The sequence below is a fragment of the Podarcis liolepis genome (genome assembly GCF_965112155.1).
Source record: "Podarcis liolepis genome assembly, chromosome: 5".
NCBI classification, from domain to species: domain Eukaryota; kingdom Metazoa; phylum Chordata; class Lepidosauria; order Squamata; family Lacertidae; genus Podarcis; species Podarcis liolepis.
Genome location: NC_139556.1, coordinates 67,780,093 through 67,803,630, shown reverse-complemented (window position 1 = coordinate 67,803,630; position 23,538 = coordinate 67,780,093). Strand labels below are relative to the sequence as shown.

The 23,538-nt window shown below is 40.5% G+C and overlaps 2 protein-coding genes across 6 annotated transcripts in view; one reads left to right on the top strand and one right to left on the bottom strand.

Moving 5' to 3' along the window:
* HDLBP (high density lipoprotein binding protein) overlaps positions 1 to 23,538 on the bottom strand; it is a 257,678-nt gene that overhangs the window by 80,104 nt on the left and 154,036 nt on the right. The gene's annotated exons all lie outside the window — the stretch shown is intronic.
* Positions 1,006 to 23,538, top strand: part of FARP2 (FERM, ARH/RhoGEF and pleckstrin domain protein 2) — a 68,834-nt gene continuing 46,301 nt past the window's right edge. Inside the window, exons 1-2 of one of the 5 annotated variants that reach the window (XR_014526942.1) lie at positions 1,006 to 5,382; positions 9,551 to 9,783. Coding sequence is in view for 3 of the 5 variants with exons in the window: in XM_083506370.1 (XP_083362496.1) it covers positions 9,580 to 9,783 (204 nt within the window). In the remaining 2 variants the exon portion in view is untranslated. Of the gene's footprint in view, positions 5,821 to 9,550; positions 9,784 to 23,538 lie in introns of all 5 variants that reach the window. The other 4 variants (XM_083506370.1, XR_014526943.1, XM_083506368.1 and 1 more) reach the window with 4 other exon arrangements.

Below are 23,538 nucleotides of genomic sequence, written 5' to 3'. Positions count from 1 at the left end.
CTGAAGCGTATGTAACCTGATGCGTACGTAACCCGAGGTACCACTGTACTTCCCCATGGTCCATCACCATTTAATAGACACAGCTCTTCTCATTGTGGGAAGGTTGCTGGGCACCACTGCTGTAAGAGGCTTAGAACAGCTTCCAAAAGTGGTACCTACCCAGCCCATTCTCTGTTGCTAGCCCTTCCCTTGAGAAAGACTAGTGGGAGAGATATTGGGTGTTCATGGTGGAAGGTGACATCAATGGTGGCACCCAAGAGACAGAAAGGACAGAACCTTTTTAATGGAAGATGTGCCTGATTTAGGGACGGAATCAGCTAGCAAGGACTGTGCGGATGAGGAATGGGCAAGAAATAGATTTCAGTGTTTGGTTTTATTAAAAGGCCAATGTGGGGGTGAGATATAGAAATATCTGAGGAGCAAGGGTACAGCCTGTGAGCTTCCCATCCCTGCTCCAAAGAATGGGAACTTGTTTTTAGAACAGACATATTTCTTGTTTTTCAAAACCAGTGGCTGCTGGTGCCCTGCAAAAATGTTAGTTATTCAAGCTTCAGTAATTTGACCTGCCCAGCTCTGCTTGTGCAAACTTCTCCCTGACTAATGGAACAACAAGTTTACAGAAGTTTCTACAAATTTTCCATTCATTTATTTGAAAGCTCGTCTGAAATGGGGTAGCCTAAGCTAGTAAGACTGGCTGTGCCACTAGGGTGTGTAGGAGTTGGTTCATGCTACAAATCACTGATAGCCTTTTCCTCTATGAATTTGTCTAAAGCCAAAGTGGATTGCCATTATTACATCTTGCAGTAGATAATTCCACTGGTTGTTGTTTTTTAAAGAAAATACACTGTGCAGAAAAATCCTTCCTCTTGTCTGTCCTGAATCTCCCATTATTCAGCTTCATTGAATGATCCCAGGTTCTAATATTTCTCTTTATTTCTCTTTCAGGTCAAAGCAAACTGAAAAAAGGACAGAAGATATCCCAACATCAAGCTGAGAGTACAGGCATCAAGCCCCTGCCTCACACAAGGAAGAGTGGCACTTCTTGATAAGCAAATTATTCAAATGCTGGCAGGCATTGCTCCACGGCATCTTCAGAACTACAGAGAACCACTGCAGGCACTGATGCTTCTTGTAAACAGAGTGAACACTTGCCACTTTAGCCAATTGCACCTTTGCCACGGAAGGCTGTTGTGGTTAGTAGCACAGTTGTGTGGGTGCCATAGGTCCTCAGTTCATTCTCTGTGCCCTGTATCAAAGAGTCCTCAAGTCATAGACAGACTGAGCAAATTTGGGCATAAATCTTTCCCTCTCATGCTAGATAGACAAACAGACAGACAGACAGACAGACAGACAGAGACACACAAGGGTGTTGCTTTAAATACCACCACACCCTTCCTCAGTGTGGACCATGTGGTGGTGGACCATGTGGTGTGCAAAATTTAGACTTTTGTTCTTGGCCATTCATCAAGAACATAGAGCTGCTGTGATGGGGAGAGGAAACTTTTACCACAAGTAGGACATCTGCACATGGGTCCTTAGAAAATGCTAAATTGGACATTTTGAGTGCAAGTAACATAAACCTCAGTAATTTTTGATTATACTCTTTTAAGTTCAGAAAACTACATTGGTTCATGTGGGCAGAAGGCCAAAGGGCAGTCTCTCTCAACAGCACAAATGACAGGGTGTTAGCACTTCTAAGGAATTCTGCTTCTCTCAAATGTTCATGTTCCTCCCTCACTTTCTAATGGTTGCTGTTGTCTTTCCACCCACTAATACAATTTAGATCCTAAACTTCAGTTTTAAAAGGAACAATACTAAACTCATGATACAAACTGAAGTAAAATTAAACTTGGCCCACTACATTATTGACCCACCAAGCTGAATACAGCTCATTAAATTTATGTACTGTGACCCACCAGGGGCCTGAAAAAGTATGCTACTGCAAAAACGGGGGACATTATCAAACCTGGCAGGCCACAGTACATATCAAATAGGCTGCATTTGGCTAGGTGTGTCCCAAGCTATGCAGGCCTGCCCTAGACAGTGACCTTGACACTTAAGAAGGTTTACTACATTAGCTGCTGTATCAGTCAGGAAATGCAGACACAAAGTCAGGCAAGAGAGTCTCGTTTATTTGATGTGGGAGGTGGGAGCAAGCACTTAAATTGATACTAGAATTATAATTCATTCTGGGCAAGGAAAATAATTAAAAATAAATGTCACCTTAATCTTTTAATCACCTTGGTGTTTTAACATTCATTAGCAATGACACTGGGTGCTAAGGTGAGATTGTCTTACTCAGCAATTGGACAGAACAGAGCTTGCATGTTTTCCCTTACTCTATTGTAAGTTAAAGGTTTAGCTAGTTTAGGGTTGTTGTTTTTTTAAAAAATGGAAGCTGTAATGATATATGGGTGAGTCTGGATTATCCCATCTGCTGCAACCACCAAACTCCTATGATCCTTGAATGAAAACGAATCACCGGATCTGGATGGAATCCACCTGAGCATTCTAAAAAGACTGAAGGATTAAAATGTCAATCTTCTAACAAAAATCTGTAACTTGCCCCAAAGCTTGGCATCCATGATAGAGAACTGAAAGCAATCTATGTGGCACCAGTGTTTAAAAGAGGTTGGTTCTATGAAGTTACAGGCCCATTAGCTGAACATTTGTTAAAGATAAAATTATTGATCATACTTAATAGTAAGACTTGCTGTAGAATCAACATGGCATGGCTTCTACAAAGCTCTGCCTCACTATCCTTTTAGAGCTCTTTGAGAATCTTCACAAGCATGTGGATAGGGGAAATTTGGTAAAAATTATATACTTGGACTTTCAAAAGGCTTTGACTAGAACTCTTGTCAAAAATTCATAATTCAAAAGGACTCCCTGTAACCGCTGAACAGCTGATCAGTAATTTCAGCAAGCCTTTTTGCAGTCCATCTGCAGATGCAGTTTGGATTCAAACCGTACCTGTAAATGGGCAAAGAAAGGCTCACTGACAGTGGATATAGTAGTAATGGTTCTATATAGATAGCTATAAGCAATCTCCTCTAAGTTTAGATACCACATGCTATAAATACCAGTTGTATGAGAACAAGAGAATTAGAGGGCTATTCATGTCCTGCTTGTGCGCTACCTGTAGGCATCTTGTTGGCCAGTGTGGGAAACAGGATGCTGTACTAGACAGGTCTTTGATTTGATTCAGCAGTCCTTTTATGTTGTGTGTCAAAACTGGCAGAAGACAAAACCTCTAAACAAAGCCATCTATTGTTTCAGAAGTTGTTCACTGTCTTTTTGGCACCCTAACCCACTCGTACCAGTATGGTGCATTCCAGATGCTGTGGACTATAACTTCCACTGGCCTCATCTCCCACAGCCAAGTCAGGGAAGATAGATGTTATAGACTAAAATATATGGAGGACACCTGCCCTAAAGATCTGATAGACGCCTCTAAAAGTTAACATCATGCATTGGTTTATATAAGCTTTTGGGTGCCTACTGGCTAATTAACAATTAAAATAAGATACACTTGTAAGAATAATTTGAATTGCAAACTTATTTGGTCTGGACTTATTATTGTGTTCTTAATCATACATAATACATGTGAAAGATGGCAATCTTGCCATCATATCTGAAGTGTGTTGATAGAACCTGATTGTTTCCATTTATATATGTAAATATGGGTCACCAAGTTTTTTCTCTGATTTAAAAAAGAGCCCAGCTTTTAATGGATTTTTGTATATTAAGTGTTTGGATAAAATGCTCATCATTGTACCTCTTCAGAAAAGGAACAAAAATAGTACAACACACTTGTTTCATTAGATCTGGGATTTCTGTCCCTTCTTCCCCAACACACATTGAGCAACACTCTTCAAAACATGATAATAACTCTTTAGCACTATCAGGAACATATAGAGCAAGCTTTAAATAAATTTATCAAGCCACCACCCTTGAAAAGTACATATTGCTTATGCAATAGGATTATGGAAACATGTTGTCAGAGACACTTAGGGGAAAGGGATAGTCATCCACAACAGGAAGATGATTTTGAATGATAAGTATTATTTTCCCTTGCTTATCAGTTAGGTATGGGTTGATGCATTACCTAGGATCAAACTACAAAGCTAGGCTCCTGTAAATCCACTTGTTCCACAAACAACTCCTCTTAATCTTCCTCTACAACTAAATTGAAGGGCTGATCCATGCTGTCATTTGTCCCATGTCAAACACGTTTTTAATATGAAATAATTGTGCAGAAAGGTCCTTGCATTTTCCATTTACAGGAGCATTATACCACCTGTAAATACTGAGAAAGAAAACTGGGTATAAGGATCATCATACCCTGCTTGACCTAATCAAGGAAGGCAATTATTTCCGATGACGTTCACGATTTTAATTTAAAGCGGTTTTTGTATTCCTCCCGCAAGTTGCATGTAAAACTCTACTGACACTATATAAAAACTGCCAATGCTTTTCAACTTCTCTTCTGCTTTGAGTGTGCATTTGTGAAAGACAAAAGCGCAACTTCACATACGTTTGCCTTCTCAAGTTTTTGAACGTATGGGTGGGCCACGCATTACAACAAACACGTTTGAGATCCCCCGAATTTTATTTGTTTTGTTTTGCCTCAGCTGCGAGGAGAGGCGTCGTGTCTGATTTTTTTTTTTTTTTAGTTTACTTTTGTTTTACTCCACACCTCATTCTCCCCCACCCCCCACATCCCCAAGAGCTGCAGGCATCTGGGGAGTGGCTGCCGTGACTTTCCCTTACACGTAAAGAAGCTTGACAGGAAAATCTCGTCGCTTTCACCGGTTCAACCCGATCCAGCTTCGCACTGACGCGCGAGGTGTGGTTGCGGAGACAGAAATGGCAGTTGGGCCGGAGAAGAGCTCCCGTGGGGTCGAGCGCGGAGGCGGTTATGGGGCAGCCTCTGACCGAGGCAGTCAGGAGAGATGTCCTTCGCTTGGCCCCATTACTCCTCAGTGCCCTTATTATGGTGGCGCCTGTGGCAGTTTAATAGCCTCCGGTAAAGGCTGTTAACTCCGTCGCCGCGCCTCGCTCGCTTTTCTTCCTTCGAGCCACCCGTAGCCGGGAGTGAAGAGCCCTGCCCAGTAAGCAGGTCCCGCCCACCGCCGAGGCTGCTGACTCGGGGCTCGCGGAAGAGAGCCGTTGGAGCCCTGCCTGAGGAACTCCGCGGCAGCCAATGAGAGAGGCGCTTCTGGCGCGAGGGGGTGGCGGCGATGGCGCCGGCCTCCTGAGGGGTGGATGGGGTGGGGGGGCGGAGGGAAGCCGAGGAGGCGCGCGAGAGCGGGGAAGTGGGCGCGCAGCTGAGGCGGCTGCGTCTCGCGGTGCGGTCGTCGACTGAGATGTCGGTCTGAGGTGAGAGCGGGGCTGCGGGGAAGGGAGGAGAAGAAGCGAGCTAGGGAAGGGCGCATTCCTCGTCCGGGAGCCGTCGAAGTCGGGGCTGGGCGCCTCCTACCCTCCCTCGGAGTTGCTTGGAGTGGGGGGGGGGCGCTACCTCAGCAGCCCCCTTTTCCCGCTTCGGTTTGCCGCCGCCAGCCTATCTCGGCGGCTTCGTGGCCCGAGGGGACTCGGAAGCTGCGGGGTAGGGGGAGGTCAGTCCGTCGGCGGCGGGAGGGGCGTGAATTCAGCGGCAGAAAACACGACCTTTGCTCGGGAGAGAAACACGGCCGCGTCCCTCATCCCCCGCGGGGCGCGGCAGGGCAAGGACGAGCAGCGCGGAGTCCCTTTCCGAGAGGCGTTGAAGGAACGGTTTTCGGTGGCTGCTGTCCGGTTGCCTCGCCCGACTCAAACCTGGTGTGTTACAAGTGGGCTGTGCAATTCTGAGATACGCAGGGGGGCATCCTTAAGTGTGTTGTAGTTCTGCGTGCTTTTAGAACTTCTTGTTGCCTTTCCGTCCCAATTCGATATCTGTTCCTAAATATGAGACGCGGCTCCCCCCCCCCCCGATCGCGTTTTTTTTAACACCACCTGGCGCATGCTGCTCTCATTATGGTTGATTTGGTGCAAATAACGTCAGTTTTTCCAAGACGTTGGTTTCAAAGGGTATACTTGAGGGTTCCTCCCCCCCCACACTTCTAGAAGGCTTGTAGAGTACTTACTTACACACTACTTTCAAAGGACGGTAATTAGGTGGCCATATGCTCACATAGTTGTTTCTAATTATTTATGCAACCCAGCTTTTGATAGCGTTTAGCTCTAATGAGGAGCCTACGTGCTTTATGCTTTGGAGTTTTGCAAAAAAAAATAATGCTCGCAGACCCCACCCTACAGGCTTGGTACAAGCTTCCCCAGGAAACCTCCTGGTACCTTACCGTGTGCGCCATTATTTATACTCCAGCTATGGCCAGTGTGCAGACACACAATGATACATACATGTGCAATAATTATACTAACTAGATTCTCTACATGTGAATTTCAGAGTTAAGTCTTAGCTATATGGAGATGTCTTCCTGAAAATCTGCAGTATGTGAAACTTCCTGAAAGGATTGTTCAGGCTGCAGCTTCTCTGGCATCTAGTTTCACAGTGTGAAAATGGAATTAAAAGGAAAATATCACAAAAATAAATATCTAATAGTATAAGATGATAGGTGTACTGATCCAGTTCCTGTTTTGCTGCATTGATCTTGTTAATCAATATTCTGTTTGGATCAATACTCTGTATGGCTTGTAAGTGTCTCAAAATGGCCTGATACTTGGAAATCCCCTTTCTGCCAAGTTATTTTAGTCTAGTAAATTATATCTCTTGTAGACATTTAGTTATATTGTAGTAGACTTCATGCAGTTGATCCAAGGCCACCTCTGCCCCAGTTCAGAGCCTATTTGCCAGCTACTGCCAGCAGGAACACTGCCAACAGTAGAACTACACCCACAGAGCTTTCAGCAGGTGCGCTAGAAGCCTCTGTGGAGGAGGTTTCTCGCTGACTAGTGAAGCCCTTTGCTGGTAGGAAGGCATCTCTCTGCAGTTCTAACCCCCTCAAGGTTATGGATTGGGGAGTTAGTGTTGTTCCATCCATTGAGTGGGTTTGCTTTGCTTTTTAGATGGAGTCTTTCATCATTTGTATAATTGGGACTTCAGTTAGGTAGCTCTGCTGTGGTAAAGCTTATGTATGTCCAAATTTGCATTTGCAGCTGTATCAGCGGCACACATGGATTTTTCTTGTAGGCTTGGGGAAATAGTGGATTCTTTATACAGTATTTGTTATAGTATCCTTTGATAACTTTTTGTGTTTGATAATGTTTTGCAACAATTGTGTTTCTCCCCCCCCCCCCCCATGGAGGGTATGAGGATTAATATTTTTCTTAACCCATTCTGGGCTTTCTGTTGTTGATAAAGAATGCATTTTCATTTACAATTGCTGTCTTGTCACATACAGTATTTCTGATACAATGTCTGAAGAGTTAGCTTCCATCTAGGGTACTCCTCTTGTGCTGCTGCTTATCCCCAAGTCTCATGCAAGGCAGGCACAAAAAGGTTTATATCAGTTACTGCTGAGGCTTGGGCAGCAACAGTTAACACTTAACTTTTCTGAGGATGGAAATTTACAAGCATACCATGCTATTTATATCTAACAGTTTATTTTAGCTAAAGTACTTTGATTCTATTCTAGCTATTGATTTGGAATGTTGTATTAGCCTGTTCTTTCTTAGGAGTTTTAGGGCAGGTAGTAGTTAAATACACATACTAAAAACACGTTTGTTTGAAAAAGAGACACTAAAGCTCACCCATCACAACTCCATTTGCAATCCCCTTGTCCAAATAAATAAATGTGTCTGTTGTTTCCAGAAGATAGACCTGGACTTAATGGATTACATCCAAAGAAGCCTGCCTGATTGTGCAATAGGATTTTCCTACTTCTCCACACACATCCTGTAGACCCCTGCCCCCACCTGCTCTAGAGTGTTCCCAGAAAATATACCTGAACTTAATGGGTAGTCCCCAGCTCTGCCCCAAAATCTGCTCTAGGGGGGTTTATTAACTGGAACAGATTTGGGGGGCTCTTGGGAGACTTCAGGTGGGAAGAGAAGAGCGGAAGTCTGCTTGCACAGTGTTGGATGTCTCTCAGTAAAGCTCTGGAAGAAGGGAATTAATAAAGGCAAGGAAATGCTTTTGTTGGTTTGTTTAACAGAATTTATATGACGCTTGAGTGTAAAAAAAAATCCTTTAAGTGGTTTACAAAAATAAGTTACTGAAAGTGCCTTTCTACACATGCACCAAGAAATAGCTCACAGTTGAACACAGAAATTATGATTGGACAAACCTCAATGTCTGAATCAACCTAGTGTATATTACTGCTTGCTTCAGAACTCACACTGCATTAATTGGTTACAATATACTCACTGTTCTATTGTTTCAGTTATACTGAATGGACAACTAAAACTGGCATTCCTGACTTGGCTGTTGCAAGCTACTGGTCTTCTAAGTTAAGCAGAATTAGAGATTTTGTCTGTGAAGTAGCAAACTTGCCACAGTTGAGAGAGCTTATATTTGGCTTTCAATTCTGGAAAGCTATACCCAGAGCAATCTTTGCAAATGTTATGGGTTTGTGATATTGATTGACTTAAGCTTGGAAGATGGGAGTTTCATTGGGAGGGAGGTTTGGAAGTACTCATGATATGCCATATTCATGAGTTATTGGCTAGTTGTTTAGACGGCATAATTAACTTGTTATGCTACTATCTGGCGTAAGCTAACACAAAATGCAGTATGCTGTAATGAATATGTTTCATGCTTTGTCAGTTCCATATATTTATTCAAGTTGCTATGCAGCCTCACTACTAAAAATGGAAGGTTTTATCTGTTTTAGATTTTTTTGTTTCTGTCTTTCCCTCTTTAGTACGTACCCACTTGCTGCATCATTCTGGCACCCATATTAATCCTGGATTATGGACAGGTTGAATCTCCCTGATTCCTTACTTTGCCCCTACTTCAATCCAGAGGTGGACTACAGGTTTAGGAAGGTTCCACTTTCAAATCCATCTTGCACAGCCCACTTAACTTTTTTGTGTTTTGCCCCAAGATGAAGTAGTGAGAGGGATGACATAACTCTGAGGCTCTTGCCAACTTCAAATCCTCGACAAGTAATTAGTAAAGCAACATATTCTAGTATTCTTACTTCAAAGATTGAATTTCAATCTATTTTACAACTTTCTTTGAAAATGGATTTGGTGTTTGAGCCCCAAATACAGAGTGACGTCCTGAATGTGTGCACCAATTCTCATCTGGATGTTTTAATCTGCATGGGAGATTATTGTGTTGTGTCTTCCTTGAGATGGATTTGGAATTCAGAATTCTATCCTGAATATGTGTACCGACTTAATTTTTGTATCTCAGTGTTCAGAGGAGTTGTTACGTTACTCACTCATGCATGCTGAACAGGAGGAATTGCCCCCAAAATCTTGTTGTGGGTAGTGAGTGTACAGAGCTGTAGAGCAACTTGCAACAGCTAGTTGTTATATTTTTGCACAAATTCATGGTGTACTTTAAAAGTTATTAAAATAAATTATTTGTATTTTTCTCTCTTAGTTCATTGGATTGTTGCTTGATGGTGGAAAATGGGCGAGATAGAAGGCACTTACAGAGTGCTGCAGACTCCAGGTTCTCGTTTGGGAGTCCAGAAAAATTCTGGAGTGAGCACCCTGGAACCAGGACAGAACCTCTCCTCTGCTATAGCCTCAACACCTGCTAAAACACATGAGAGGTCTCTACAAATGAGGATAAAGCATTTGGACAACACTGTGGAGATACTTGATATTGAGGTAAAACTTTCAGTATAGCTTTGGATTTTTGTCTGTATGCAACATGGAAAAGGGATTCATTTGAGAAAGGGAGTGAATCATAGAAAATGCACTTAATGAGGTTAAAAGGTCTTTAGCTATTCTGGTGAGGCATATAGGAACAGCATGTAATGTTACAAATATAAGAATCTCAAGATCAAATGAAACACATGGTTTAATTTATTTATTTTCTCACTAAAACCCCATTACATATGGGACTTAAAACAATGTTAAATCACCATGGTAAAAATGTATTTACCTCCCCATATAGTCTGTATGTGGCCATGTAAGCAGGTGTCCTGTTTTTTTGGAGGACTGGTTTATTGTTAGTGCCCCTGTTCTTAAATGGGGTGGAGGGATGATATGAAGCAAATGGGGGAAGTGAAGTGGTTTTTCCATTTTCTGTGTTTGACGGATAAGAAGTGCCCCCAGCCAAAATGTCTAAATATTGTGAAACCTGGAGGAAGAAATATATAAACAGGATAGTCTTGAGGATACCGCTGATGTACACCTTGGCTAGGGCCAAATTGGCTTTTTCTGTTCCCACCCCCCACCCCACCCCAGTCATGCCTGTGCTCATATTGATAGAAAACAAGAATTCTGAAGCACCTGTTTAGGAGTGTTCTAAATTAATCTTTTCTGTAGTTTCACTTGGAGGAGAGAGGCAAAACTAGATTATCATTCTAGATTATCATTAAGCAATTAGTGGGGGAAATGCTTTATGCCGTTTACCCCTGATACTTTTAGGTAATGTATTTCTTCATAAATGTAGGATACGATTTCATTACAAATGGTTGTACAATTCCTTTAGTCATAAATGCTTCAGAACATTGCTAGGTGAAATTTTCTTGCATAATTCAGATATGAAGTTCTTGCTTAAAGTTTCTGAAAGAAAATCTAATGTAGCTTGATATATAGTTTTATTGCCAAAGAAGTACAGATTTTATCTTGAATGTGTGTCTCTTGTAATCATATTTTCCCACAACTGGAGCTTTCCAAATGTGTCATTTGGTGCAGGCTGTTTGAATTGGCTATCATACTAAATAATGTTTCCACTTCTTGATACAGACTAGTTGCCCACACTTTCAGATGCACTGTAATAGAGTGAGTACCGGTACTTTATTTTGTGTTCTGTAACTGTTTTGTGTGAATTCTCCTCCTGCACTAACTGATGCTGTGACCATCACTGACCCTGATTAAAAGAAAACCAAGTATGTTCCTTTGAGTATTTCAGTGTAATCCACCTTCATACAACTAGGGGAGAGGATTTTCTAGAAGGGATTTTCCAGAGGTGACTTAAGTATCCTGCGACTGCTTAACAAAATATATTAACATGCCATCAGGGTGCAGTTAGTTAATGCACGTAGCCAGTTGCAGAACACATCTTCCACTTGCACGAAGAGAGTGGAAAAATAATTCTTAAATTCTTTTGAAAGCTACCGAGTATTAGAATATTCTCTTTAGCTATTTTTAAAATAATTGTCTGATACTTTTTCTTTAGATTTCTTAAATTGCTGTTTGGTATTTGAGTCATTTTAAGTTTTCCCGGCTTGTTGCAATACGTTATCTGTGTAAGGTCTGAATCCCACAAGTGAAAATGGCCTGCTTTCAAACTTCCATTAAGTTGGGGTTAGACAAGTCAGATGCTATTATTTTATCATGTGTGGTTTATGTGCCACTTCAATAGGCATGGTATAAGAATGGGCACACTTTGCTCTTGTTGTCTTAAATCAGTATTTATATGTCTTGATTTACTTAAAATCAGATCTGTATATGGTTGACCATGACTCACTACATTCTGAGGTCTAAAATAAAGAACTGTTTTTGGAACTCAGAAAGTTTATTGAGCTATACAGGAAGTAATCTGGAAGTTTTTACACGAGGCTGTGATTTCCTGTGGTTATACAGGAAAAAACAGCTGCTAACTAAAGGGAAATATAAAAGCATAAATACACAAACAAAACTGCAGTTAGGCTAAAGAAAGTTTGTTGATTTGAAGGACTGATGGAAAGAAAAAGATGTTAAAATAATTTCATCAGCTGACTACTTGTAAACACATTGTAGGAGTTTGTGCTGTGAAGTTACTTTTGACAATAGGTGCATACAGCATGTAGTAGTTTTTAGGACAGCATCTGGCAAATGCCCAGTATTCCATACTGCTCCCAAAGAAGGAAATAGACTTAACTCAAAAGGTTGTTGTTTTTTCCCCCCTGGCAGAGACAATCTTTTCCTTATTCTGATTTTTCTTTTGGTCATTCTTTCATAATGCATTTGTTTTATTTCGTGAAGCTGTGTGCTATGAAAGTATTAACTGCTTTAAATGTGCAAAATGGGGGAGGATGAACTCTTTCAAATCCCTTTAAATACTGTGCTACAAGAATCAAAAAGATGTTAGGATAGTCAGTGCCTTGTTGGTTGAGTAGGAAAAAAATAGACAAAATTCCAGAAAGAATCATTGCCAGATGTTTGTCATGACTCTGAATACTCTAAATATGGCCAGTTAACTGCCTTGAGCTTATTTTTATCTGTCCTTAGAAGAGACCTATAATTCATGGCTGTGGATATTACAGGCTCTTCTTAAAAAACAATTTTCAATTTCCATTCTCCCTGTTATTTGGACTGCTATATTGTTAAGCCTGTCATTTTGTTAATGGCTTGACTTTCTTTTGAAACCGTTTTTGAGAACAACTGTTTTACCTCCCATGAACTACAAGCCAGTAGCAAGAATTGGGCTTCAGCTAGCACTTGGTTTAGTTGTGTTAAATTGTGCTTCCTTGACAAAAGAACTCATTTGTTCCTGGTAATGGCATTTCCTTATAACTGATTTTTCAGTGGAACATATTTGAGTCATTTGGGGGTAACTAAAATTGTTATCTAGCACAGAGACATAGTGCCCTAATTGGCAACTACATTGGCCATTAGCTTGTCTGCTCTTTGGCCTGCTTCTCATGTCATGTTAAGCCAGTATTAAATCCTGGTTTATTTAAACAATGGTTTATTGAACAAACTAGGCTCAAGTTAAATGATGATCTGCAGTCAGTCAAACTAACTGTAATTTGTTTCAGCATATTCTGTCCTTTTATTCCACTTCTTGTCCTCCAGCTGTCTCAACCTGACATCCACTAAACCTTTGTGGTGCCCAACTGCTGACATTGCCTCATTGCCTCATTTCCCTTTCCATTGGTTGGCTGTGAGAGTGATGGTGTGTCAAACAGTTACCCTTCCCCTTTGTTCCTCCAAGAAATATCCATACTTTGTACCTTTAACACTTTTCATTTTTCTCTGCAATTGCACTTTTATTTTTTGTACCATAACTGGCATGCAGTACCATGAAGTCATGCTTTGAGTTTAGTAAGCATTACTTGCTTTGGCACTATTGCATCTCATTCCCTACCCTTTTTTTTCTTCTGCTGGAGGGTTTCTTTTTTCTTTTTTTTCTGGAAAGACTGCTTTTACTAATTCACATTTAAGTACTTTCATTTTTTAGTTGTAATAAATGTCCAGACCTCATAAGAACATAGTTGAGATCACGAAGGATCAACATTGGAAATGTTTATTGGGACTATTTGACAAATTAAGGAATGCAGTAGAATATTAGATCATCACTCCCTGAACTTCAGAGCATGGGAAGTCACCCAAAGATATATAATTTGGCATGATTGTTCAGCTTTTTTGATTGTATGATAATTTGGAATGTTTTAATGTGTTTTTTATTGGATTGTTAAAATGGAAAATTTAATCATTTTTTTTTAAAAAAGAACATAGTTGAGTGCTTTTTTCTGTGGGGATGCATACCCCTAAACATTTTGTGAATCTAAGTTTGGCTTCATTGAGGGACAGTATTTCAATATTAGTAGGAAAATGAGAGTACCCCTAAACATTTAATTTTTTTAAGGAAAAAAGCACTGGTTGACATTAACAGTTTCTTTACTCAGTTGACATTGACACTATCTCAGAAAAGATGCTGCTGTTACCACTGCCCCTTAAGAGCCTGCTGGCAGTAGAGACCTTGGTGGTGTTTTGTGGACCACATTGTGCCAGCCTTTGTCACTTGCTAGTCTGTAACACAGTAGTTCCTTGTTCTAATTATTTGCATTTACCCAGAATTTACACATAGTCCTTGGAAGTGTCATGGAGATGGTCAGATTATGAGGAAACAGGGGAGGAATTCAGGGAGTTCAAGCTGGATAACCCTGGGGAGGGTCCTGGGAGGATAGGGGAGGTGAACCCCAAAAAGTGTCTGAGCCCAGGCAGAGGCCGGTAATCAAGGGACTGGAGAGCTGCATCCAGGGTAGAAACCAAGTGGTCTGGCAGAGGAGCTTTACACTCCTGTGACACCAGGACCTCTAATCAGATCCCTCTTGCTGTGGAGTCAGCCCTGGCACTGTCTCCTTCAAGGGAGGAGGCAACTGATGCTGAGCCAGCACCCAGCCCTACCTCCATCCCCACTGGTGAGGCACTGTTGTTGACAAATTTTGTAAGCCCAACCTATTGAAGAAGTGCCTGTTTGCTTGCCCCATCCCAGGACTAGGCTGGCCATCATGCTAAGTACTATACCCTCACTGTCCTTCAACAGGAAGATGCAGGGTATGTGTCTTGGTTTACACTTAGCCGTGTTTCTATACCTTTTATGCGTCTGTTGTACCTTCTAACCTGCACCTTGCCTTTTTACCATTCTGATTTATTGATTAAATAGCTCATCAGAAACTGAACTAAGAGTTCAAGTTATTCATCAAGCAGTGAAGGTCAGGACAAGAATCTTCTTTGTTTTTCTGAAAATAAGAATACATTGCTATACAATGTAAAATTGCACAAGAAAATGTTTGTTAAACTTTTTTACCTTGTTTTGCTTCTCAAAATGTTAAGCCTAGCATGTACTGCTTTTCCTCACCAGCTATTTCTGTCCCTGCACTTTTGCAACTCCATGCCATGTCATCACTGCTCTAAGATAATTCTTACATTGCATAAGTCAAGGACTTGCCATCCCATTTCCTTTAGCAGTCCTAGTGAGAACACCTTGGGGAAAGTCTATGCACATAGGTTTAGCATGAAAATATGCAAAATAGTTTCACACACACTCCACCTTCTTGGAGTTCTGTACTTCCCAATTTGTTATGTACAGGTGTAATTTTTAGAGTTGTTTCATTGTCTGCCTGGTAGTGAATTATAGCGCTGCTAAAATAGTAATTCCACATTATTGAAAGTTATGAAGAGCTATATGAGTTTGTCATAGCACTAAAATAAATTTGTGCTGTGCTATATTAAGGAATATTATATAAATAATCCTCAAAAGTTGCAGGATTATATTTGTCCTTGCTTTCTATTATTTTTATCCTGCTGTTTAGCCTAATAGCATCACTGTGACTTATAACCGAATAAAACAACATCAAAATGTCACAGCATCATAAAAATGGGATCAATGATGTTGGGACCTACCAGTTTGGTCTGTGAACAGCAGATATGAGCAGGGCTACAATTTGAAGCTGATAATTTCACTTTAATGAGTTTACTGTGAGAAGGGAATAGAAGAATAAGCAATTACTCTTTAAAATGAAATGTTTAACTTAATAGCTGCTGTTGGAACTGCTGAGCGGAAACATCATCTTATATCCATCTGTCATGTAGCTGACTTGTTTGATGACTTGAATTCCTGAGTAAACTGGTGTATCCAGGTAGTTCATATGTATTTGTATGTATGCATTTTTTTCTCATGAGATTTTAATGGGTCTGTAGCATGTTCTTGGATTACATGTAAATGTGTGAGTGACACTGTCTTCAGATTTTGAAGTTTATCAGAAAAGCTTGAAGAAACTGGGGCAGTAAAGCACTTAGCATTATGTCTTGTGTGCTGGTCCCGTTTTAAAGATTTTCTGAGAGTTTCTTGCAAGGCCAAGATGGATTGTTTAAATAAGGCTGCTGATGTATTCCAATCTTCCTGTGGACATGTTTACCTGCTATTAACATGGTATCAAACTACAGTGTTTTGTGGGCAGTGGCCTCTTCAGTCTTCTGTGTGAAAAGCCAGGATAGCCAGATCAAGGTTTTTTCATTCTATCTGCTGTAGTGTGTTGTAATTTTGATGGCAGAAGCTGAAATCCAGAGAAGTACTTTGGGTATACCCAGGGGTCTCTGCATGTCCAGTGGAATTCCTGACTTTCCCCCCCTTTGTACAACTGAACCTAAGTCATATCATTACTCTCTAATAGTGACCCTAAAGTGACCTCTAATAGTGTTTGTAGAGCTAACACAACCTGGAAATATTTATTTCTTCAAATGCCAGTGGAAATGATTTTTGTGATTGTATGAATAAGGCTTATTCTGTATCACAAACTGCTTATCAAACTCCCTTCAGTTTCAGAGGAGATTTTGTAGGGGGGATGCTGTTGAGGAAACATGTCTCTTGGTCATGCAAAACTAGTCATAATAGTTTTCTGGGCTTAGGTGACTGGAAACAGTGTTCCTCGTACCTGTCACAATTGTTCTTCAGTCATATTGATGTCCTCAGTTTGTCAGGAAGAATACTAAAATAATTATTAAAATATCTAAAAGAGCAAATGAAGATTGTTTTTGACTGAACTCTGTGCAGAATGTCCAGCTTGTGTATAGTCATGCTTCTTAACAGTTTTATTATACTTCTGACTTAATCTTGCTTGTTATGTTTCATTGAAGACATTTAATTTCTAAAAATAAAGAACAACCATTAATTCAATTACATTTTGCTTCAGTTTTTTAATGACTGAAAGGGGATTGTATCTGACTAAAATCATATGAGTAGAGCTGCTTTAATCATCTTAATATGAGAGTCAGATACAAATCAGAGCTTTTAGAGGGTCACAGAACTTCCTAATTATCGGTGCATCATGAAATGCATTTACCTACTACATTTATATTGTTTCGTTATTGTGTTATATATTTTTGTATTTTTATACTGTGATCCTCAGATGAAGGTTGGTATATAAATTCAATAAATAAATAATATCACTTTTCTGCAAGTGTACTCAAAATAATATGTAATTCAAAATAGTGGCATACAATCTTATGGATATGAAACAAAAAGAAAAAGAAATGAGAGAAAGAGGAAAAATGTTCATGTACCAATCTTGCATAGTGTTACATAATTGTTTTAATGGCCAGGTGGAATGGCTAGTGAGTGAGATTGAGAACATTCATTACCTTCCTGCCCAGATCAGTAAATACAATGATTTGGTCTGACTGTAAAATAAGAACATAATAAGAGCCTGCTGGATCAGGCCAGTGGCCCATTTTGTCCAGCATCCTGTCCTCTCGCTGGCTGATCAGATGCCTGTTGGAAAACCTCAAGCAGGACCCGAGAACAAGAGCACTCTCCCTTCCTGTGGTTTCCAGCAACTAGTATTCAGAATCATGACTGTGTCTGACTGTGGAAGTAGAGCATAGCCATCATAGCTAGGAGCCACTGAATTCCATGGTTTAACTATGTGGTATGTAAAGGAGTACTTTCTGTCCTGAATCCTCCAGCATTCAGCTTCATTGGATGTCATTGAGTTCTAGTGTTACAAGAGAGGGAGAAATGTTGTTTTCCATCCACTTTCTCCATGTATACACTTCTATCACGTCATCTCTTACTTGCATTTTCTCTAAATTAAAAAACCCCAATGATTCAACCTTTCCTCTTAGGGTGTTGCTTCATCTCCTTTATAATCTCTCCATCCCATGTAATCTGGGGAATAGCTGCTGATGGAGACTGTTCTGGGAGAGTATTGACTGTGTGTATGTGTGTGTTTTCTAGCATTCAGAATTTATTTGGCATCAAAATCCCAACCCTATAATGAAATTGATTGTTGGAAGAGTCATGAAATGTCAAGGCTAACTTCTCTCTAACACTACTGTAAGATCTTAGGAAGGCACTGTACAATCCAGCTTTTGTTTAAAAGTACTTAATAGAAACTCCTGCTATGTTCTAGTGTGATTGAAATTGGTAGAAACCTTCTACTTCCATTTTAGTAAAATTTGCTTATAATGATAGTGTATAAATGAAAATGTATTTTGAAATATACCACCTATATACTAGACGGAAATGGCATAATTAATATAAAGGTAAAGGGACCCCTGACCATTAGGTCCAGTCGTGACCGACTCTGGGGTTGCAGTGCTCATCTCGCTTTACTGGCCGAGGGAGCCGGCGTACAACTTCCGGGTCATGTGGCCAGCATGACTAAGCTGCTTCTGGTGAACCAGAGCAGCGCACGGAAACGCCGTTTACCTTCCCGCCGGAGCGGTACCTATTTATCTACTTGCACTTTTGAGGTGCTTTCGAACTGCTAGGTTGGCAGGAGCTGGGACAGAGCAACGTTTTGTAGAGGGCCATTAACAATACAAGGGAACTCCTCCCCCGCTGCCTCAGGTGGGAGGTTGCCCGGGTAACTGCTCTGGGGGAGGGCAAGAGATTTCTGGGAGCTCACCCCGTCGCGGGGATTCGAACCGCCGACCTTCTGATCGGCAAGTCCTAGGCTCTGTGGTTTAACCCACAACGGCACCCACGTCCTTTTTATAATTAATATACAGTTAATTAAAAAGGCAAGTGATGGAAGACAACCTGTTCAAGATGTTCAAAGTTTGGATTGAATGTAATCAGCTAGTTCATACTGAATTCTCATTCGCAAGCCCTACATTGCATTCCTCTAGTATTAGAGCGATAACAGATAACAGTTGTTGATATATTTGGGTCAGTGCTTAAGAATGCAAACCGTGCTTGGAATGCATTTGGGAAAGTCTTAAAGATCTTCATATGTTTAGTACTAGATACCGGTTAATGTACACGAGCATGTTGTCATTACACATGTGTCCGTTATTCTGTATGATTTAACAGTTAAGCCCTTGCCATTACTTCAGAAGGCACTCCATTATGGATATATTACTTTCCTGTTGCCTGAATTCCATCCACTCCTTATTCTGACTAATGAGTGAATTGCTGTGTGAAATTGACTAGAGTAGAATGTTAAAAATAATGTAGCTTCTGAAGACTCTTCCGATTGAATTTAAAAGACAGGAGGCTGTGTGTGGGAAGCTGAAAAGAGACCCCAGAATTAAGAGAGTTAGGAGAAAGGTGCCTGCTAGCTGTGAAAAAAGTCAAGATCTGATTTAAGAATGAATTGAGTCAGGAATAGTTTTCAATAAATAAAGGCAACGACATCATGGAGGAGAAGCCAAGGAGAAACAAGCTATTGCGAGAATTAAGATAGGGCCTACATATAGTGCTTTTTTCTGGGGGGGCACAGGAGTACGCATACCCATAAACATTTTGTGAATCTAAGTTTGGCCTCATTGAGGGGCAATATTTCAATATGAGTAGGAAAATGAGAGTACCCCTAAACATTTTTTTAGAATAAAAGCACTTCCTACATATAAGGGCATATAGGGTCTACGGACAGGAAGAAATTCAGCTGTTAGCAGCTTTGGAGCCTGTATGTTTGTGTTCTAGGCCCAAGGAAGTAACACAGCCAGAGAGGCTGCATTTGAATTTATAAAGATTTGAATTAATTAATTTTCACCAGTCTATATCTTAAAGATAAAGCATATCTTTAACAACTGTAGGTTGATTATTTGTTATCTGAAAGATGGAAACTGCTCTCATGAGGGTGTACCATGAGAGTGTATAGTAAAAATGAAATGCATAGGTGGATAAAGGGGAAAAAACCTGCCCTAACAAACCTTCTATTCTAATGATTTTGGAGAGCTTGAAATTTAAAAGCACATCTTGTTTCTTCTTAGTTAGTTGAAAGTAGAATTTATGGAATGTTAAGGGTGGTACTATCATAATGTTGTAACCATACAATTGTGGCACTGTATGAATAAACCTTGGCAACATAGGTTACGGATATTACTATTGAAATATTTATGACCTAATAAATGTTTTGGAATTTTGCATTGTCAAGACTGCATAGTACAGAATGTACAGAATTTTGCTTTGTGTAGCTTGAATGCAAGTAGATGTGACATTTAACCAGGAGTAACAAATCCATGGCCATGTATATGGCCCCCAAACTTATTTGACGCTTCTCAAGACCCCCCAAATTCATTTGTTTAATTTTATATTTCTTTATTGACTGCTCCTGTGGGCCCCCCCCCCCACTGTAATGCCATGGTGTTAATTGTGGTTTTTTGTGTGCTTTTGCTCTAAAGTCATTGTCAGCAGAAGCAAGGCTGCATGCCTATCACTATTTTATTCAGCAGTGCTTCTGCAGGGTTCAAAAACCTTCATTTGAAGTTTTTCATGTTTGTTTTTAATTTGGCTGCTTCCGATTATAGTTGGAAAATAGTGCATCTCTTTGGAGCAGTGTACAACAGCTGAGACATCTCTCGCGAAGCTAAAGCAGCAGAATTCAAAACACAGTACAGTAGTTATAAATAACTTCAGCAACTTAAAATACATATATACACACACACTTTACATATATTTCATAAGCATGTCGTCGTGCTGTAGTTTGACTGGCCTCGGACAGGTGGTACTGCAAGCTACAGTGATGAGCTGTTGGACCATTGAGTGAGAGGTCGAGGAAAGGAGAAGGGATCCAGAGGATATATATGCAGGTCCAGGTGATACAGGTCCGGCTGATGTGAGGAGGGAAGTAGTGGATTGAGATGCAGGCAGGTGATTAGGGTAGTGGCCCAGGTGAAGCAAGGAGGGGAGGGATCCAGATGATGCGGTAGTTAGCTGGTTCAGACAAGCCATGGAGGTATGGAGAGGTCTGAGCTAGTGGAAAGCGGGGGGTGGGGGGGGTGGGGAGGCTGGCAGGGTTGTTGAGTAAAGATCCTAGGGTGTTTGTATGAATACTCAGATCCTTGTGTGTGTGTGTACACATGCACAACACACATACACTGTCACACATGTATTCATATACCTATATATATCTAGGTAGAGATAAGCATTTGGCATTTTTAGTAACAGCACATATACCACAGTTCTATAGAACATATTGTGTCAGTCACTTCTCTCCTATCTTAGGCTTATGAAATCTATTTAAAATATATATTCTGCAGCAGGGGTGGAGAAACTTTGTTGGTTGGTGAGCCAGGTATCTTTGGCTGATGGGTGGGGCCACCCATCTGTAAATTGTCTGATGTCATGATGATATCCAGTGACTGATAGGTGGGTGGGCATGGATGGGGGTGGGACAAAATAGCACCCAGTAGGATTGAATCCTCTGCTCACCAACTGATGAGCAAATGATTCAAAACTGCTGGTTGCAAGGGGTATGCTTTGTCCCCAGCAGGATTGAATTGCACTCCCAGTCCATCAGCTGACATAACTCGTTAATGCCAGCTGATTGACAGGTGGGTGTAGGTTGGGGGAAATGGACTTGTGAGCCAACTTGGACCCCTTGTGGGCCAGAGTTCTCCACCCTTGTTCTACTGCAAAAAGTGGTCTGTAGAGGCAGCTTCTAACAATATCATAACGCTTTAAAAATAAAATTGAATGGTTGTTTATATTTGAAGACAATTTCCTCCCTCTAAACACTGAAGATACTTCAAATAGTCCAAAAAGCTGTCAGTATTCATGTTCACATTTGCACTGTCATCTTTTATATTAGAGAGTTGTACATTTTTTCAGTTGACTATTAAAGGATGTGTCTTGCTCATTATGTCATTATGAAACTATTGATCAAATCATGAAGCCAAGAGCTAGGAAAAATTACTGAAAATTATGTTGTGCATTAATTGTTGATACATGGCCTGTCTAGGAGTCTGCAGTGATGGAAAGAAGGGATTAGGACTATGGCATCAAACATACCATGCTGGGGCAGGTGAAGGTTGGAGTTCTTGCCTCCGCTCTTGCCAAAATATACTGTCTTCTGCCCAGGCACTTACACTCCCCCCCCCCAGCTATTGGGTACCAGTTGCTCAGTTTTCTCCCCCACCCCTTTACTCTTTTATTGTGACCACAGGCTATAGCCACATGATCAGAGAAAAGATAGTCACACTGGTGTGGTGATCTTGGTGTGCTGTTCTGGACTAAGGTTTCACAGGAGTCTGACCAGGTGCTGTTCCTGGGTTTTTAGGTATCTCAGGCATTTTGTTATTGTGGTGTTGAAATGCCAGGCTTTCTTCCAAACATATTGTTCTTGTTAGCAGAATGTTCTCCTCAAAGCTAAAGATTCATTCCTCACTCACTCAACTTACAATCATGTCATTTTCCATTTAGAGTATTAAAGACTGATATACATGAAGCAAAAGATGCGATATTGTAGAAATGTAAAAGCAGTTTATAAATAAATATTTAATGTTTACTAAGAGTTGGGATAGACATCATGGTGCCCATCAGATGATGTTGCAGTTATGTTGGCTGCAGGAGTTGCCGGAAGGTGTACAAGGGACTCCACTTTGGTTTGGTTAGGGTTTACTCCTTAGTGGAGGAAATTTCAAGTTTTAGCATCAGATCAGCCACAGGTTGTAGTGACATCCAGAGCCAGAAAAACTATGGGCAATCGTAAAAATGGTTTTCTGAACCAAACAAACTTCAAACAATAATTTCTGAAGATGCTTCGTTTCACTAACTATAGTTAAGATTAACCATGGTTTAACATTTGTACAACATGTTAAACTGGTTAAGTGAAAACTGAAGCAAAATAATCTGATGATTTTGTGGCTATGCTGGAAGAGTAGAATATGGGGATTATGGAATCCTGAGATTTGACCAGCTCACACAGGTAAACCATAGCTTAGTGTTGTGTTCAAGCAAGGTCATTACGTGTGCTAGAGCAGAGACGTCCAACTCCCAAAAGACTGCGATCTACTCACAGTATAAAAATCTGGCAGTGAGCTACCCATTGTCGTTTGATGGATCAATGTTGTTGAGCTTTTTTTTTTTTTAGGGAGCAAATTAATGAATGGAACTGAATATATGAATGAATGGAACTGAATGAGCATTGCCATATACATAGAACATAATAAAAAGTTGATTATATAAAACACACAGCTGAGGGTCCTGAATCTGCAGTCAAATAGTGGACCTTAATCTGATGGTCCACTTTTTTTGCTAGGAAGCAAAAGTTGCTGAGCTTTTTATGGAAAGGCAAAGTTGTTCAGCTTTTCTTAGGAAGCCAGAGTGGTTGAGCTTTTTTAAAATTCTTTTTTGTTTATTTATTTATTTTTTTTGGGGGGGAGGAGATCCCTGAGGGACCAGAGATCTACCAGGAACACCCCACAATCTACCAGTAGATTGCGATCTACCTGTTGGACATGCCTGTGCTAGAGGATCATGGAATCAGTTTAAATCAAGTGATGGCTTTAAAATTTCGTATTGGATTTAATGAGTTTCTAATATATAATTGGGCGATTATCTGACTCACCCCTGAAAAAGTATCCATCTTTAAGAGAGAAAGTTACAAAAATATTCCCATGTTCCTTAGTTTAACTGAGCTGTGCACGTTTTTCACTCCAGCTAACAGCCATTGAAATTTTGAAAGGAACAGCTTCTCTATAGCACTCAGAAACATCTCCACAAGGGAGCACAGTCTTTGACTGACTTTTAGCTTGTTTCAAAACAAAGCATTGAATTCAAAGAGGCATTGGATTGAAGGTGGCTGATAGAACCAAGGTCTTAAGATATTGACTTAAGAGAGATCTTTCTTCTGTATATAGTCAGAATCTAGTATATATTTTCTCCAAGATGATCTAAAAACTTTAAAACAGCCTGAGGTGAGAAACCTCTTCTTGTTATAGGTTCCCCTGGAACTGGATAATGAGTGAGATCCACAC